This window comes from Bos javanicus, chromosome 8, assembly GCF_032452875.1.
Source record: "Bos javanicus breed banteng chromosome 8, ARS-OSU_banteng_1.0, whole genome shotgun sequence".
NCBI classification, from domain to species: domain Eukaryota; kingdom Metazoa; phylum Chordata; class Mammalia; order Artiodactyla; family Bovidae; genus Bos; species Bos javanicus.
The window spans coordinates 101,509,957-101,528,559 of record NC_083875.1 but is presented as its reverse complement, the minus strand read 5'-3'; the positions used below and the strand labels follow the sequence as shown (position 1 = coordinate 101,528,559).

General features: G+C 38.9%; 1 protein-coding gene across 4 annotated transcripts in view; it reads left to right on the top strand.

Moving 5' to 3' along the window:
- Nucleotides 1-18,603, top strand: part of ECPAS (Ecm29 proteasome adaptor and scaffold) — a 110,144-nt gene that overhangs the window by 20,242 nt on the left and 71,299 nt on the right. For all 4 annotated transcript variants that reach the window (XR_009738211.1, XM_061426482.1, XM_061426481.1 and 1 more), the window contains 4 exons: nucleotides 5,417-5,547; nucleotides 14,879-14,995; nucleotides 16,510-16,628; nucleotides 17,943-18,092. Coding sequence is in view for 3 of the 4 variants with exons in the window: in XM_061426482.1 (XP_061282466.1) it covers nucleotides 5,417-5,547; nucleotides 14,879-14,995; nucleotides 16,510-16,628; nucleotides 17,943-18,092 (517 nt within the window). In the remaining variant the exon portion in view is untranslated. The remainder of the gene's footprint in view (nucleotides 1-5,416; nucleotides 5,548-14,878; nucleotides 14,996-16,509; nucleotides 16,629-17,942; nucleotides 18,093-18,603) is intronic.

Here is an 18,603-nt window from a genome sequence, read left to right as displayed (position 1 = left end):
ACCACCCCAGGCTCCATGACTTACTGGGATTGACAGGACTACGCACTTACTTGTACTCATGGCTGATATTTATTGCCATGAAAGGATAAAAAGCAGCAGTCTGGAGGAAGCCAGGTGCATGCTTCTGAGAGTCCTCTCCCAGTTGAGGCACGTGGGACATGAGTAATTCTTCAGCAGTGAGTTAGGAACTCACACAAGTTAAGACAGCACGTGTGAAGTGTTGTCCGCAGGGGAGGTTCATTAGAGACTCATTACTGAAGGCTTTTATTTGGTGCTCTTCACATTGGCACCTTCTGCCTAACACGTTGCAAAATTCCAGATTCTCAGGAGGAAAGCATGTGGGGAGCATACCGCATACTGTTTGCACAAACGGTTCAGACACAGCGAGTCGCTCTTCATCAGCCCTGGCGGTAGCGGGAACCCTCCTGAATCCAAGCTTTCCCGTGGCAGCCGAGGACTGGCCTTGACTGACAAAACCCCGTAAGGAGAGCAGTGTCAGGCCCGCTGTGTTAACTCTTTCCTGTAGAATATAGTATTTTTATAATCTTAGGGTTAAAAAGGTATTTCTAAGCATGGCTAGAAACTCAGAAGCCATAAAATGAAGGAATGGTACATTGATATTTGAAAAACTTAGATACAATAAGAAAAAAGTCACTAGGCATACTGGGAAAAAAGCATTTTAATTTATGGGGGAACAGGCAGAAATGTTTTCAATATTATATAGAAGCTTTTAGAACTTAGTAGGTCAAAAGAATAAGATAATTCACTGAAGAAGATATTTCAAATGACCAATAAATATTTAAAAAGATACTTTACCTCAGTAATAAAATATATATGAAACAATAGTGTGGTTCTTTCTCATCTATCATATTCAACTAAGATGGATTACTTACAATCTTGGTAAGATTGATTAGATTACTCAGTATAGACAGGAATACAGGGAAATTGGTATTTATGTGTACTGCTAGTGGTATGCTATGCTATGCTAAGTCACTTCAGTCGTGTCCGACTCTGTGCGACCCCATAAACGGCAGCCCACCAGGCTCCCCCGTCCCTGGGATTCTCCAGGCAAGAACACTGGAGTGGGTTGCCAATTCCTTCTCCAGCACATGAAAGTGAAAAGTGAAAGTGAAGTTGCTCAGTCGTGTCCAACTCCTAGCGACCCCATGGACTGCAGCCTACCAGGCTCCTCCGTCCATGGGATTTTCCAGGCAAAAGTACTGGAGTGGGGTGCCATTGCCTTCTCCGGCTAGTGGTATAAAGGATCATAACCTTTTGAAGGGCATTTTTCAAAACTCTCTTCAACTTGACACTCCTACACTTTGCCTTAGTAGTCCCCTTTCTAGGGTTTTAGCTTACAGAAACCCATCCAAGCGCACAGATACACAGGGATAAAGATGGTCTTTGGAGCATTGCTTGTGGTTCTGTAACATGGTAATAGCACACATAGCTGAATAAAATCATTCTTCCTCTAAAGTTGCTATTATCAATTAGATCTTTACTTAGTGTCGAGTGACTGAACTGGACTGATGGAAAGATACTTAAAATTTTATACATATCTCAAGTTTTTTTTTTTTTTTAGTGTAACTCTTGATATTAAAACCTGACCTGAATGGATGTGAGGTTCTTTATAATTGACTATCCCACATAGTAAGACATATCCATGTGTCTTGCTGCAGAAATCTGAATGTATCTAATTATATGAACTGCCCTAGAACACACAATGTGCTTAGGGTTATTTGAAATACAAAGCATATACGCTTTATTTTAATTAAAAAAATCTGAAAAGTCCTGAGACGTGCATTACTCCATGTGTTTGTGTTAATTAAAAGGAAAAAAAAGGCAGATTGTAAAATGGTATATGTTATATTCCAGTTTTTACGTTAAAATAATGTTAGTGTATGAACAGGAAAAAACAATAGTTCAGAAGATATTCCCCACATTGAACAGTGATGATCTGAGGGTATGGTGATGTCTTTAATGTACTCGTAAGTGAAATTAAGTCCGTATGGGTTTGAATAAGAGGAATAACATCACCGTTGATGAAGCTTGCTCTTGCGTCTAGAATAACGTCTGTCATACCCCAGATGCTTTGGTGATGACCTGGAGGATCTCAATTCAAGGGTGAACTTGAACGTTAGATTCCTCTTGAATTTTCAGAATGTGTGGTTACACTTCTTGTTTCTGAATAGGCGCGTCTGGGGTGAGAAGCCCGCGGACTGTCACTTTCACGGGGCTCAGTGCCCAGGGTTGAGGTTCAGGTTCTCCTCCTCTTGTGCCTCTGACAACAGGATTCAGCCACCATCCTGTTGCCAAATGTTTCCCCCTTTTTTGTTGACTTTGTAGGCTGGAAAGGTCAGTGGCCGATTATATCTGCATTTTTATTTACATTTCTTTTCATAAAGTTGAACACAATTGATGGTTTGTTGAAAGTGCCGCTGTTACTCAGAATGATGCAGCAGTGTGACACTGACCTTCCCAAAGGGTGTGGAGGCATTGCCTGTTCCCTAAGGGTGCTCGACTTCTCTGACAAGGACCCCCATGTGATGTCTGATGCCCTCTCTTTCCATTCCCACATTCCCATCATCCGCAATTTTACTATGTTGGGATGTTATCTTTTCCTTTCTAGTGAGGGACAAAGTGTTCAGTGCTCTGCTGGGCATACAGGAGCAGCACTCAGATGATTGTATGAAAAATGGAAGGGACCAGATGTCACTTGATTTTTTTTTTTTTTTTTAAGCCTTTGGCACAGGTTCTGCAGATCAATTTCTTATGAGGAATCTAGCCCTGTCTTCTTCCACCAAACAATTTTAAGTTTCTGTAGCTAAAATCTGTAGTTTCCACTGCCTGAGATCTCTGAGGCGCTGAGGCAGGGCGGAGACGCCTTATCTCTAACTTCCACAGATACTGTGGATTGAATCCATTGTTCTTAAAAGCTACTTTTACAGCAGTGTTTCAACTGCTAGCAAATCGAAGCCTTTGGTCTGCTAATCTCAGAGTCAGCATGTGCGCCTCCCCTCCATTCCTTCCTTTACTATTTTAAAAGCTGAACTTGAGACTTTATTTGGATTTCACCAGTTTTTCCACTAATGTCCTCTTTCTGTTCTGGGATCCAGTCCAGTTTGCCACACTGCATTTAGCTGTCACGTCTCCCCAGACTCCTCTGGTCTGTGACAGTTTCTTAGTCTTTCTGTTCCACGATCTTGAAAATCTTGGGCAGTACTGGCCATGTATCCTGTAGGATGTATTTTGACTTGGTGTTGGTTTGTTTGTGTTACCCCATGTCTAGATGGAGGTCGTGAGTTTTCGGAAGGAATACCCCAGAGGTGAAATGCCCTTCTTGTCACATTTGGGAGCCTGATACCCGCCATGGCATCACCTGGTTAAAACAGTGTTTATCCAGTTGTACCGCTGTGAAGTTAACGTCTTCCTCATTCTCTCTTCTATTCTTTGGAAGCAAGTCGCTAAATCTGGTCTACCCTACAGGGGTGATGGATAGAGGCAGGAATTAAGGTCTATCTCCTGTAGGGGAAAGTATCTACACATATATTCATTGAAATTCTGTAAGAAAGACTTGTCTCTTTTCCTCCATGCATTTAACCATTCAGTCATTTATTTATATCACTGGGTCATGTAGATTTCTTTTATACTTTGGGTTAGAATCCAATACTGTGTTACTAGTTCCTCAATTTGTTCCAGCCTTGCCTGTGATGGAGCTCTTTCAGGGTGGTTCTTGCATCCTTTTGACTCCTTCCAGGCCCCCTTTCCTATCTGGCCCCCTTTCTTTTCTGCAGGATGCTTCAGGTCCACCTGGTTTTTTCCTCACCCTGGCCCTAGAGTCAGGCTCCTTTGCCTGGAGAATGTTTTTAAAGACTAAGATCTGGGTACTGGGTGTGCTTGTTGCTACTCGATTGTGCCAGGTTGTCATTGCCTCTAGGCTCCCCATGGAGATACATATCTACATATCTATATTTATGTATCTATATCTTTATGTGTATGTGCATGCATATATACATATAAGTCTTTCTCTGAAAATTATTATGGAAATTTCAAGTATACACTAAAGCACAAACTCTCAGTAGCTATCCCATAGCTTATACAGTTATCAACTAATGACCAATCTTGGTGTCATTTATATGGCTTCTCCCTGTAGCTCACCCCAGCATCCCCAATTATTTATTTATTTTAAAATGAGGACTTGAATGAAGCCATGACGATTTGTATTTATTTTTACTTTTTGAAATGATTATATGTATTTAAGGTGTTCAGCATGATAATTTGATATACATATACATAATGAAATGAATAGTTCAGTCAAGCCAATTAAAATATCTGTCTCACAGTCGCCTTCTTTTTTTGGTGAGGTGAGCATCTGAAATTCACCCTTTGAGCAGATTTCCAGCACATCCTTGATTATTTGGTGTAAATCTAAGTTGCTTTGTTATTTCATTTGTAGATATTTCAGTCTTTATCTCTGGAAGGAAAGAACTCTTTTAAATTTTTAAAATTTTTAAATAACTCTTAAAGTTGAGGTATAGTAGATTCAGTAGAAAGTATGAAAATATAGAGCTTGTGACTTTTTATAATATATATCTTTGTAATCACCACTCAGAATGTGAGATGCAGGACATTTTCAGCCCCTTAGAAGGCTCCCTAATCACTACTGATCATTTTTATAAGAACCTCTAAAAAAATAAACATAACCACAATACAATGATAACATCTAAAAAATGAACACTAATTAACAAAAGTCAAATATCCAGTCATTTGCCATTTGTAAATTCCCCTTTCCCCTCTCCCCTCCCCTGCAGTGTACTGACTGAACAGATGTAAACTTTGAGTGTGTTAGTTATTTATCCTGTAGTTTATCACAGACTGGGTTTTGCTGAAAGCATCCCTATGATGTTAAGATGTTTCTCAGTGGCTTTCTTGGTGGAAATTTATCTTTCACAGTCTGGTTGGCTAATTCTAGTAGTAGTGGGCAGTGATTCTGTCTTTGCAGAAATTTCATTAGTAAGATGGTTTCACCAAAGATCTATTACCCCTGGTATCTGATTAAAGTTCTCCTCCCTGGCTCTCTTATCTAGAAGATTTCTTAAAAACTTTTGTATCTTTTCTGGTATCCATATCCTCTAGAAACACTGAATAGTTTTGTTAAGTAGGAGAGAAATTTAGCCTTGTTTTCTTCCCTTCTAGAGTTTAAATGACCAGGACAATTCTAAGACAATATAATTAGCTAGTAAACTTTTTTAGTGTTGTTTCACAACAGGGCCAAAATCATCCATATCCAGGGCTAGCTATGGTTAAAGTTCTGACTAAAGGATCTGCATATAGAAAAAAGGATTAAGCAAGAAAAGTGATTAGTCTCAGTCCTGTATGATTTGCTAAGTTTTCCTTTTTTCTTTTTATGTTATAGATCAGCTTGAACGAGTCTTTTTACGACTTGGACATGCTGAAACAGATGAGCAGTTACAGAATATCATATCTAAATTCCTTCCTCCTGTTTTGCTCAAGCTGTCCAGCACCCAAGAAGGCGTGCGCAAAAAGGTAAGCATGCTGAGACTGTTGTGGGGAGTTAAATGGGGGAGTACATGGGTGTATTTTATGAAGTGGGTTTTCTGTTCCCATTATTGAAATCTAGCTTCATGAACCCAGTTAAGGCCTTTGACAAATGGACAGTAAGTCCATAACCTCCTTCCATGGTTTCAGAGTACCTTTTGAATGCTTAGTACAGCTACTTTTAGCTCCAGCTGTAAACTTGGCATCAGTGCTAGATGATAATAGTTGACATAATTGTTCTGGAATGTATGGAGGCCTGATCTAAAATCCATGCTCTTGACTCCAGTATGAAAAGTGGTGGTTGTTCAGTTGCTAAGTTGTGTCCAACTCTGTGACCACGTGAACTGCAACATGCTAGCCTCCTCTGTTCTTCACTATCTCCTGGAGTTTGTTCAAATTCATGTCCGTTGAGTTGGTGATGTCTCTAACCATCTTATCCTCTGCTGCCCCCGCTTCTCCTTTTGCCTTCAGTCTTTCCCAGTATCAGGGTCTTTTCCAGTGAGTCAGCTCTTTGCATCAGGGGTGCAAAAATCTTCTTTAATCATTGGCTATGAATATGAGCTTAATTTAAAGGGATTACTGAGGCACCAGGGATTCCCTGGAGAAGGGAATGGCAACCCACTCCAGTATTCTTGCCTGGAGAATCCCGTGGACAGAGGATTCAGGTGGGCTACAGTCCATGGGGTCACAAAGAGTCAGACATAACTGAGCAGCTAAGCATGACAATGAATATGAACTTAATTTAAGGTAAGCAAAAGAGATGTTTTTAAAAGCAAGGCAGTCTTGCATAGCTCCTGTTTTAGGATTTTTGTAAAGAACTATACTAAAAGTTGCATAACCGTGACATCAAGATGTTCTTTTTTAACCTAATGTTCTACAGGGAACATTTGGACTCTTCAGTTTAAAATAGTTCATTAGTCTTCCCGTGTATTTATACTAGACTTTCGGGTTTTTGAGCTATCATCAGATTTCATCCCTTGGGCCACTCTAATTGATTGGCAATGACCTTCCTGGAGGTCTGCCCTGAGAGGGATTTTGAGGCCTGGTTTGAATTCAGTGGAGAAATAGTATCTTTCAGAATGTCTGTTATGTTTACAGGAAGGAATAGGACATTCTTGTCATACATTAATATTTGACATGCCTGTTGTTAATGACTGCTTTGCTGAGATAGATATGTGTTTATGTCATTTTCCTATTTAAAACTCTGCTATGGCCTTTTCTTACCCTCAGAATAGCAAGGAATAAAAGGCCTTCATGCGTTGGTTTCTGTTTCTTTATTTAGTCTCATCACTCATTTGGCAAATATTTGCTGAGTACCTTTTATATGCCAGATGTTAGGAATACCTCGGTGAAGGAAAGAAACGTCTAGTTAGGGAGACCATTATTAAACCATCAGGCAAATAGTATAGAGTTAAAATTGTAGTCAGTGCTAAGATGGAAAAGGATCCGATGAAAGAATGTATTTGGGGACTTGATTTAAGTTAAATGTAGGGTATAAGGGAGGCCTCTGTGATGTGTAGGAAATAGCCAGGCAGAGAAATGGGAGACCAGTAAGGGCAGAGAAGGCCCTGTGCAGAGATTTTGAGCTGGAACTGAGTGTAAGGCCGGCAGGGAGCTGAAGAGGGCCACAGTGCCGCACCCAGCGCATCAGAGGAAGGGGGATGGGAGGTCAGGCGTGGGGAGTCCGTGGCAGTTTGCCAAGGGTGTTGGTGACAGTGACACCATCACTCTGGCTGTGGCGTGGACAGAGACTTACAGTGGAGACCAGGAGAGGAAATAGGAGGGAGTTTTTGCATTAGTCTAAGTTTCTAGGCTGAGTGTTTTCAGTAAGGTTTTTTTTTTTTTTTAACTTATTTACTTAGGATTTTTGCATTTCCTTGTGTTTTTATCTTTTTTGGAGAATCATTTATCTCTAACCATCTATACATTTGGTTGTATATTATTCACCTCTATCATACTATTTCTCTTAATATTCTGTAACCATTCAAGTGGAGAAATTCCATTCTTGTTTCTACTTTTTTTGTTACTACCAAACTTTTTTTTTTTTTAAGGCTAGAGAACACATTTTAAAAAGAATTTGCATTCTTTTTAAAAAATGTACTTGTTTATTTATTTGACTGCATCACATCTTCGTTGGCATCGTGCAGGATCCTTCGTTGTGGTGCACAGACTCTTTCGTTGTGGCGCGCAGGCTCAGCGCCGAGGCAGGCTGTCTCTAGTTGTGGTACCCGAGCCTAGTTGCTCTGTGGGATGCGGGATCTTCGTTCCCCAACCAGGAATTGAACCCTTGTCCTCTGCATTGTAGGGCAGATTTTTAACCAAGGACTACCAGGAGAGTCTCAAATTCTTCTGTTTGTATTCTAATTATTCCTTTTTTTGTTTTCCTTTAGTATATTTTTCTCACATAAGATTTCAGTTTATATAGTAATGATAAAGGTTATTATGTGCCAGGAAAAGTGCTAATAACTTAAATCCTCACAAGATTACGTGAGGTATAAATATAATTTTCATTTTATAGAGAAATTGAGACTTGGATGATTGTCATTTGTTTAAGGTCAGAGTTAAAAAAAAAAAAAGAAACAGAACCAAAAACAGGTTTAGCTGAGGATTTCTTTTTGATTACTGTTTTGGTTGTTCTCCTTGGGCTTCCCTGGCAGCTAAGCTGGTAAAGAATTTGCGTGCAATGCAGGAGACCCCAGTTCGATTCCTGGGTAGAGAAGATCCCTTGGAGATGGGAGTAGGCTACCCACTCCAGTTTTCTTGGGCTTCCCTTGTGGCTCAGATGATAAAGAATCCATCTGCCTGCTTTGCGGGAGATCTGGGTTTGATCCCTGGGTTGGGAAGATCCCCTGGAGCAGGGAAAGACTACCTACTCCAGTATTCTGGCCTGGAGAATTTTATGACCAGAGTAGCCTGACTGGCTGTAGCATGGGTTGCCAAGAGTCAGACACAACTGAGCGACTTTCACTTTTACTTATATTCCATTGTTATACTGAGGGGCAGTATTAGGTTATTTTAATTTTGACTTAATAATTATAAGAATATTGTTTTTAGTCTCAAAATTTTGTAAAATTTGCATGGTTTTATTGCATTGTGATTGGAAACCACAGTGAGCAAATGCTCTAATCTTTTAAAGTATATAATTTCTGATGTTCATAAAAACTATTCATAAAATTGAGAAAAATAGTTCCTTTGTGTGGAATATGGGAGCTCCGTGTGTGGAGAGGCCACTCAACACTGTGCTCTCATTTCTCAAGAAGCCTGTCTTCTGGTCCTGTTGTAAACTGATAGTGAATTATAGTCTACTACTACTGTTGTAAATATTCTGATTTTCTTTTTAATAATTTCACCTGGATGCCTTTTGGTGCACAAATTGAAGATCTTGTCTTTTTTAGTAATTTATAATATGTTACATACTTTTCTTATCTTTTAAATCCCACTTAAGATTTTTTTTTAACCCCAATATCTCTCATCTGAGATTAGTATTGTAACCAGTGTTTTCCTTCCATGTAGGTTTGATTGGTGAATCTTTGGCTCAGCTAACCAGTTTAACTTTATTTACTTTGGCTGCATCTCTTCATCAGTATAATTGACATGTCACTTTCTTTCTTGTTTTTTTTTTTTGAGGTTTGGATTGAGGGCATTTTACGTCGGTTACTCTGGTTATTCACCTTGTTGATCCGTTCTCAGTCTCTCCATCCCTCCCTCTTCTCCTTCCTCACCGTCTCATCCTGCCACACATTTCCTGTGTAGGCCTTTGATCACCTGTATTCTGTTTGAATATAATGATTAATCAAGCCAATCTATCCACCTTCTTAACATTTCAGTCATTATTTGTATCTGAGTAAACAAAATGTTTTACTCAGTTACCAGCAAATACATTATTTTATCTTGATCAGATTTCTTCCCTCTCCCTCTACCCTTCTATTCCTTACTTCTTTAGAAAGCACTGAGGATCTGGTGAGCTGTTTTGTGGTTGGATTCTGTCTGAAACTTTGAATCACTTAACTATTGTTAGAATTCTAGGCAATATCCAAGCAATATCCGCCTTTTTTCTTCAGTTTACTTTTTACATTTGTTCTCTTATTGTTTCCCCACTCCTCACTGTGTATTCTCCAAGATATTTGTCAATAAAAATGTGTATGTTAAAGATCTTTTCCAAAGAAGGCATAGCTTCTTCTTTGTTTTTCAAGCTGTAGAATTCAGGAAAAAATATTTCATTTTTATATTTCATTGTGTAGCATGTCAGGTTTTAGAAACTTGCTAATTTGAAAAAGGACCTTTGGAGCTTTTTCCCTAGAAGTTTGCCTTTGATTTTCTTCTCATATTCCAAATAATGCTGACTTTGATCTATTGGTGAATTTTTCTAACCTTTTTACAAAAAGCTTGAAGGAAATATGTGAACATGTATTTACTTTGAGTGATGAGTAGTACAGGTGAGTTTTTGAAAACAACTTTGAATCCTGTGGAATATTATGCAGCTATTAACAAAGAATGAGTAAGGTCGAAATTAAGAAGCTTATATATTTTTAACTGGAAACAAAGTGGACTCTATGCTGATGTTAATGATATGTAGCTCATTTTTGTAAAAAGTAAAGATGTAAAATCTAAAGATGTAAATATGTTTGTAGAAGTTTATGTGACTGCAGAGAGAGATGTGAGGAAGAACACTAGACTGTTAACACTGGTGTCTTTGAGTGGCTGTGAATGGGCTAGGGAATAGGGATGATTACAGCTTTTTTCGATTTATTGTAATAAATGGGTTTTTCTATTATAATTTTAAAAAGCTGCAAAATAGAATAAAGTATACTGTGAACTTTGTTTTATATTATAAAATACCGATTTTATTTGCTTTTTTTTCATATCATTTCTGTTGATAAAGAGGTTTTGCTGTTAAGTGAGTGTGAAAACTTCTGGCCTAAGGGAAAAGAGATTTAAGAGCTGAGATACCTGTTTACATTCTAAGCAGTGTGCTAGACTCTGACATATCTTTTCATTTAATCCTCACAATGGCCTGTGAAGTGTTATCATTTGATTTCTGCGAATGAGGAAGAGTGGTTCTGAAGAAGATAATAATGCAAAGCATTAAGTGCCTATGTGATCGTTGTCTCTCAGTTCATTACAACTTACTTAACGGCTCTGCAGGGTATAGATGCTCATGTTTTTCACATTTTATTGAGGAAAAAGCTGAGGCTCAGGGAAGGTAAATAATTAGCTTTGTGGCACATGGGATTTTATACCTGAGAGATGATCCAAACTAAGTAATTTCTGCCAGGCTTTGCCTCCACTTGATGGCAAACATGTTCATTCTTTCTCTTATGTATGAAAGTGAATCAGTACATGAAGGGTCAGTGAATGAAAGTTGGGGGTGAGAGAATGACTGAGAGCAGTAACATAATTTGCCTGCATGTTGTTTTGACTCTGGGCTTCCCTAGTGGCTCAGCTGGTAAATAATCTGCCTTCAGTGCGAGAGACCTGGGTTTGATCCCTGGGTTGGGAAGATCCCCTGGAGAAGGAAAAGGCTACCCACTCCAGTATTGTGACCTGGAGAATTCCATGCACTGTATAGTCCATGGAGTTGCAAACAGTCAGAGACGACTGAGCGACTTTCATTTTAACACCAGGTGGTGGAGGCTTGATGTATGTTTCCCTTTTATTTGTTTTGAAGTATTAGATACTTGGTCAGATTTTTAATTATTTTGAAATATGGCTATTTGGTCAGACTTCATGATTTGTACAGTCCTCTGCTAATACTAATAGCTTTTGCAAATAGAACCGATATAATAATTAGACTTTTGATTATTATGTAATTGTTAATAAAGGATATAGATATTTGTCACAAATCTAGAATTCAGTTATAAACATTAGACCTCTTTTTTAATCATAAAAATAAGACTCATATAAAAGCAGAGTATTTTTTAGTAAAAAGCTTATGTGTAAATAGTTTCAGCATGTAAAGTTTTATCATCAATAAAACTAGGAGTTAGTTCCCGACCAGGGATTAGATTTGGGCCATCTCAGTGAAAACTCCTAGTGAATTCCCCAGCAGGGAATTCACAGAGAAATAAGTTTTAGATTTCTACTGTCGTATCATTAGAGTACATTTCCAGTTTTAAGGAAAATGAGATATGTTACGTAGAATTCTAGTTTACATAAAATTAAAATTAGAACTGACCACTGCTGGTGGGAGTGTCAATTAGTATAACCACTTTGGAAAACTGTTTGGAAATATTCTAAGGTTTATCATATGTATACTTCATGACCAGGCATTTCCAGTCCTGGGTTTATATACAATAAAAATGTATATACATGTGCACCAAAAGACATAACTAAGAATGTTGATAGTAATTATTCCTAATGGTCCAAACTGGAAATAATCTAATATATATCATGATGGAGGAGAATGGATAAATTCTTGTTTTCTTCCTAATAGAGCAGTGAAAGTCAACCATTACTGTGAGCAACAACATGGATGAATATCAGATATAATACAGAATGAAAACACATGAGTTCATCCTGTTTTGTGTATATAAATTTAAATCTGGTATTAGAAGTCAGGAAGAGGCATTAGTGAGTTGGGTGCAGGAACTTTGTACTTCTGGTGTTGCAAAAATGTGTTTCCAAAATTGTGAAAATTTATTAAGCCATACACATTCTTAACTTTGCTCTTCAGCTATATGTTATACTTCCATTAAAAAGTTTACTAATGAACAAATGAATTTAAATGAATGAGTAATAAGAACTGATAGAGATAAAATATTATACACCCGTGGCTAATAATTCTGGAGGTTTACTGACAGAGGTTAACTGTTGTTGATTTTAGCTGGGGTAAGGACTGGTTCAGTGGATTTCCTGATTTTTATGAGTTTATAAAGGGTTCCAGGCGGTAGATAATCAAATTTGGAAAGTAAATCAATATTTAAGGTGATAATATTGCTAGAAGAAAATTAATTGACTTAAAATTTTAAAACTGTGATAAACAAGAGAGTGTGTAATTCTGGACACTGCTGTTTATCTCCATCAGTGATGATTTTCCGTCAGGTCCTTATAGGAATCAGCCTTGCTTAGATTGTCTGAGGAGGGCTGTTTCCTTTGGCCTGTCTCCTTCTGATTTTTTTCCGTGTCATCCAGCTGAATCACAAATCTGGATGGGCAGGAGGTTGGGTGAGGTAAGCATGGTAATGTAGAATTCTCGGTCTTTGCAAAGTACCAGGGTCCTGAGAGTGTCTCACAGTGACAGACACTTTAGATGCATTGAGCTCAACTGTCAGTGTGTCTGATTAGGTTAAAAATACGGATCCTGGAGTCAGATCTTGACGATGCCACTTGCTGTCGAAGTCAACTTCAGCAAGTTACTTCACTTCCTGAGCCTCTGCTTCTTCCTGGGTCAAATGGGAGTGAAAACAGGGCCTCTCCCGGTTGTTTTGAGAATCAGATGAGACAGGACTGCAAACTGCTGTTCTGCATGGAAACTGCTTGATAAATGTCAGCTATTTTATGATTATTATTATCATATAATAATATGATAATTGTTTAACGAATATTATTAGATTTGTTATTCTTAAAATGCACTATTTCATGATTGCTGTAAATAACTGAACCTTCGCTGTGAACATCCCTATAAGCTCTCCTTAATACTTGCTTTGAAGCTAGAGCTCAAATTTCAGAAATGATGGAGAATAGTGTAAGCCGTGTCCTCTGGAATAGTCTCACTTTAAATTCTTGAGTCTTTAGTTAAGGCTTTCTAAAAATCTTATATCTCAGTGCTCCTTTCCTAGTTAGATAAAGTGGTGTTATCCCACTTTATAGTTAAGACTGGGGTCGTTTGACATGAGCCTTTGTAGCTTCCTTTCTTGCTGTGAGAATCGTTGCTTGTTGACCTCGGTTTCTGCCATCTTTTCCCACTTAAGGGAGAGGAAGCTTGGTATTACTTACTTTAAACTCTTGAATAGAATCAGATGATCTTCAGAATAAAGCAAAAACTTCTCAGCATTTTACCCAAATCCTTTTATAATCTAAGCCCCACTTCTATCTCTTACGAGTCGGACACGACTGAGCAACTGAGCTGAACTGAACTGAACTGATTCTATGTTTCAGTCAGATGCAGTGCACCATGTTCGTTTAGACCTCTCATACCTACTTATAACTGATCTTCTGCTTGGAATTTCATCTGCTCTTTAGGACTTTGTTTCCTGTCACTTTCTCCTTGAAGTCCTTCTTGATCTTGGCAGACAAGTTTTCTTCTTGAAACTCACAGTACCTTGAATGTTTCTCTTTCTGTAGTACTCTTAGTCAGTCTATAGGGGCTGCTATAACAGTATGCTGCTGCTGCTGCTAAGTCGCTTCAGTCGTGTCCGACTCTGTGCAACCCCATAGACGGCAGCCCGCCAGGCTCCCCTGTCCCTGGTATTCTCCAGGCAAGAACTCTGGAGTGGGTTGCCATTTCCTTCTCCAATGCATGAAAGTGAAAAGTGAAAGTGAAGTCGCTCAGTTGTGTCCGACCCTCAGCGACCCCATGGACTGCAGCCTTCCAGGCTCCTCCATCCATGGGATTTTCCAGGCAAGAGTACTGGAGTGGGGTGCCATTGCCTTCTCCGGCTATAACAGTATACCACAGACTATATGACGTCAGTTCAGTTCAGTTGCTCAGTCGTGTCTGACTCTTTGCAACCCCATGAATTGCAGCACTCCAGGCCTCTCTGTCCATCACCAACTCCATAAATAGCATTTATTTCTGAGAGTTTTGGAGGCTGGAAGTCCATGATCAGAGTGCCAGCATGGTCAGGTTCTTCATCAGGAACTTTTCATGGTTTACACAGGGCTATCTTCTTGCTTTATCCTCAAATGACAGAGAAAGGGAGAACTCTTGATATCTTCATCCCCTTACAAGGGCATCCATCCCTTACATGTGAACTCTAGCCTCATTACCTCATCCAAACCTAATTGCCTCCAGATCACAGTGGGGATTAGGGCTTTGCTGTACGAATTTTGGGAGACACAGATATTCAGTCTGTAGCATGGCGTGTTGCAGTCATTTGCGCACCATCTTCTGGGGGACTGTGCCTCAGTATAGGCCTCTGTGGAATCTCAACTTGAATTAACTTGGAGGACATTGTGAAATACATTGCCTGGTAAAATTCTGGTGTGTGGATTCTTGGGGATAGCATTTTGGAACAAGATTCCAATATTCTATACTCCCTTTCTGGGATGCCAAATTTACATCCTTTACAAGAAAAAAGTAAAATAGGTAATACTTGAGAAGTGAATTTGTTTTTAAAATATGATCAAGAATTTCAGTTCCTGCCGCCCTCTATTGTAGGTAATGGAACTGTTGGTCCATCTGAATAAGCGCATAAAAAGCCGCCCCAAGATACAGCTCCCAGTAGAGACACTCTTGGTTCAGTACCAGGACCCTGCTGCAGTCTCCTTTGTCACAGTGAGTATTGTCTTGGACTATTTTCTGACTTGCAGTAAGTTTTCTTTCATAATGTTTAGTAGATGTTATCAGTATATTGGCCAGCCTAGAATTTCATCTTAGACTGTTTCTAAATAAAACACGAGATGTTTTTCTTCAAATGGACACACTGTTTCTCGAGTGTTGACCTGGAGGAAATGGTAGGAGTAGGTTAATGCATGGCCGTTTTACACAGGGTGAATGTTGGTGTAGTGATGTGTCAGGTATATTGCTGTATAAAAGAATCATTGATTCTTAGTAAAAGGTTATGAGACATTGGTATAAATAGAAAGAGAAGGGTTATGTAGCATAGAATAAGTAAAGGATGACAGAAGAAGAAAAAAAGGTAAAAAGACAGAAAGAGGAAGGCTGAAATAAAAACAATATATTTGATATATATTATATATTTAGAAAGATACTCTTTTTAAAAGTGGAGTAAACTGGGGCTGGTAAGAAATATTCCTATTAAATGTTCTCCTCATGAAAATGAAATGTAAAAAATATTGATGCTATGTAATGGCAGATGATGTTCTTTTCCTGGTCCTTGTGGTTGTAGCATTGAGGCAGAATTCTATTGGGTCTTATCTAACATCTGGATTCCAAACCTTTGAAGCCACCCGCTGGCCCAGGCTATCTTGTCTGTTCCTGCTGTTGGTATACAGCTCCATTATGCATGTGTCTTCCTGTAAGCAAATAGGAACAGTGTGTGCCAGTACAACTGCCAAATAGGATGTCTTTAATGGAATGATTTTATGAAGTCTGTTCTAAAGTCCTTCAGAAAAGCAAATTTCTATCTTATGTGTAAATCTGGATATGCATTTATGGGTTTGCTTAAAATGAGGCATTCACATGGTTTGTAGTGATGCTCGCACACTGACCGCACACAGCTTCCCCTCGCTTCATCATCCATCGGTCAGATGTTGGAGTGAGGAACCACAGTGCCACAATGTACTGAGGTTATTTTAGTAATTGACCAGCTGGGAAATGACAGCCTGGAACCTAACATGGGCCTCCTCTTAGCTTGAAAGGATTAATGTAACAAACTGGGAGATCTGATACTGGTGTGTAGTATGTCAGTTTAGGTAGGTCAAAGGATTACTTTTTTCTTTTCAGTCAAAAGTAACTGCACATGTGAGTACCTAATTCCCCACCCCCATACCTGCCCCCCACCCAGATTTATTGAAACATAGAATTGACAAATAGAATTGTATATGTTTAAGGCATATAGCAGAATAATTTGATGTATGTTTAAATGCGCTAGACTAGGTCCTGCTCCCTCCTGTGAAGCCCATCTTAAAGTAAGTATTTTGAGTAAGTGGGGCTGGAGTTCTTCCTGAGACAGATTGGTTGGCCAGGCTGTAATAGGTGATAAGCAAGAGGAAGGAGGATTCAGTTTCTTGATTATAAGATAACTACCTAGACTATCAACCATACGTTTTTGTTGAAATCCTTGAATACTTCTTTTATACTAACTTGCCTTTCTCTCATTGCATCAGAATTTTACTATAATTTATGTTAAGATGGGCTATCCTCGGCTACCGGTGGAGAAACAGTGTGAGCTGGCCCCTACGCTTCTCACTGCCATGGAAGGAAAGCCTCAGCCTCAGCAGGACAGGTATGCTGTCCCCGGTTACCTGGTTCCCCACCTCTGAGAGTCAGTGCTGCCGTTCAAAAACAGATCCACACGTCTGGTTTCACCTGGCCAAATGCAAAGGCTTAATTAAGTCGAACTCTTTCAGCCAACATTGCTGTGTTACCTCAACATGACTGTTTGGTTAATTTTGTAAATTATAAAATATCTTGTGAGCATATGGGAAACTGTGCAGAACAATTAACATTTTTTTTCAATCTAAATGCATTTTCAGTTTGGTCAGTTATTTTGAAGCAACTGATTTTCTTGATTGCAAAAATTAGAGCTTGTGATTGCAAAAATTAGAGTTCTAATATGCTTTTCATCAAACCTTTCTGTCTTGGAGGATATAAAGTTTCAGAGCAGTTTTCTTAAGAAACTGATTACGCGTTTGTATTCACGTGGGAATTGACGAGATGAAGAGGTTTAGACTATGCTCCTTCATTTCTCGGTGTAGCCCAGAAGTTCTGTATCCTAGCCTTGTTGTGGTGAGAAACACGAAGAGCAGCTGTGGAGGAAAGAGTTAAATCATGTTTTCAGTTCGCTTTTTAGAGCATAAACATTTTTAAAAGATCTTCATGCTCACATTTACAAGTAAAAAAAAATTTTTCTCTGGGGAGCGTGTGGTAGGGTCCCTTTAATGTCTGTGTGCACGCGTGTAACAGGAGAACAGGGTGCAGAGAGCCGTGTTCTTGTGGTAGCTGGTGCAAAAAAGTCTTCCTACAAGTAAAATTAATAGACATTGTAAGCACTAGTTTGAAATTGTTTTCCTAGCAACAGGTATAGTGAAAGAAGGAATTACTGAAGCTGTGTTACTTAAATTCACACGGTGGAAATTTAATATTATATTCCAAATATTGACATGATTCATGTTTAATTTCTTTAGCTTTTGAATGACTTTATTTTTAATTAAACGTGAAAAGGGAAAAAAAAAAAAGATTGACAGGACATGTTGTCAGTTGAACTTTACCTAAGGTTTCATATTAAATCTCTTGTAATAGATACTAACATTGAGCTCATATTATATACATTTTTCTCAGGTGTTTTTGTGATGAGTCACGTTGGCTAAAATGTCACTTATCACTCAATATACTGAGCTTTCAACAAGAAAGAAATAAGAGTGAAATCTAGGCCAGTCCCTAGACTTTGTAAATGAGTAGTTTTGAAGATGAATGGTCCTTGCTACGATTGCCATTTTTTGTCAAGTGATTTTTTTGTTGTTGTTATTTTGTCTGTTATTTGCATGTATAAAAAACCCTTATTTTTAAATAGTTGCAATAAATGTAATTGTTTTTTCAGCTTAATGCATCTTTTAATACCAACCCTTTTTCACATGAAATACCCTGTTGAATCATCAAAATCAGCTTCTCCGTTTAATCTTGCTGAGAAACCAAAGACTGTGCAGCTGCTTTTGGACTTCATGCTGGACGTCCTTTTAATGCCTTACGGGTAAGTAAACCAAAGCAAAACGGAACAAGGGATCTTGTTCTTGACTGCTTTTACTGTGTGGCGTCCAGTACTCTTTTCAGTGATTCAACTTTCAGGTGAAAATGTGTGTGTCTCAGGTTTGCTTTGGTGCAGCCCTGATCTCTCCTAAACTCCAGTCCCACTGCTTACTGATCTTAACAGCCTGGAGCTGCTTTTGTGCTTTCAGGCTTGACCCATCCAAGCTGAAATCAATCTTTCCCAGTAAACGTAGTTTCTCTCCTTTAATTGCATCAGTGCTGTGATGATTCTCTTAGCCATGTAGGCGTACAATTAGAAGTTGCTCCAGCTTTCTCCTCCTGGTTGCCTCAATGTCAGTCCCATAAAGCTCCCTACCACTGCCTCCATGTGCCCTGGAGTCATTCCCACTGCTACCCTCTAGTTCAGGCTCTTTTAACCTCTCTTCTCGTTTCTCACCAGCTTCTCTTCTTCAGTACTGTCTACTCTGCTGCAGAGTTTCCTGATTTTTCAAATG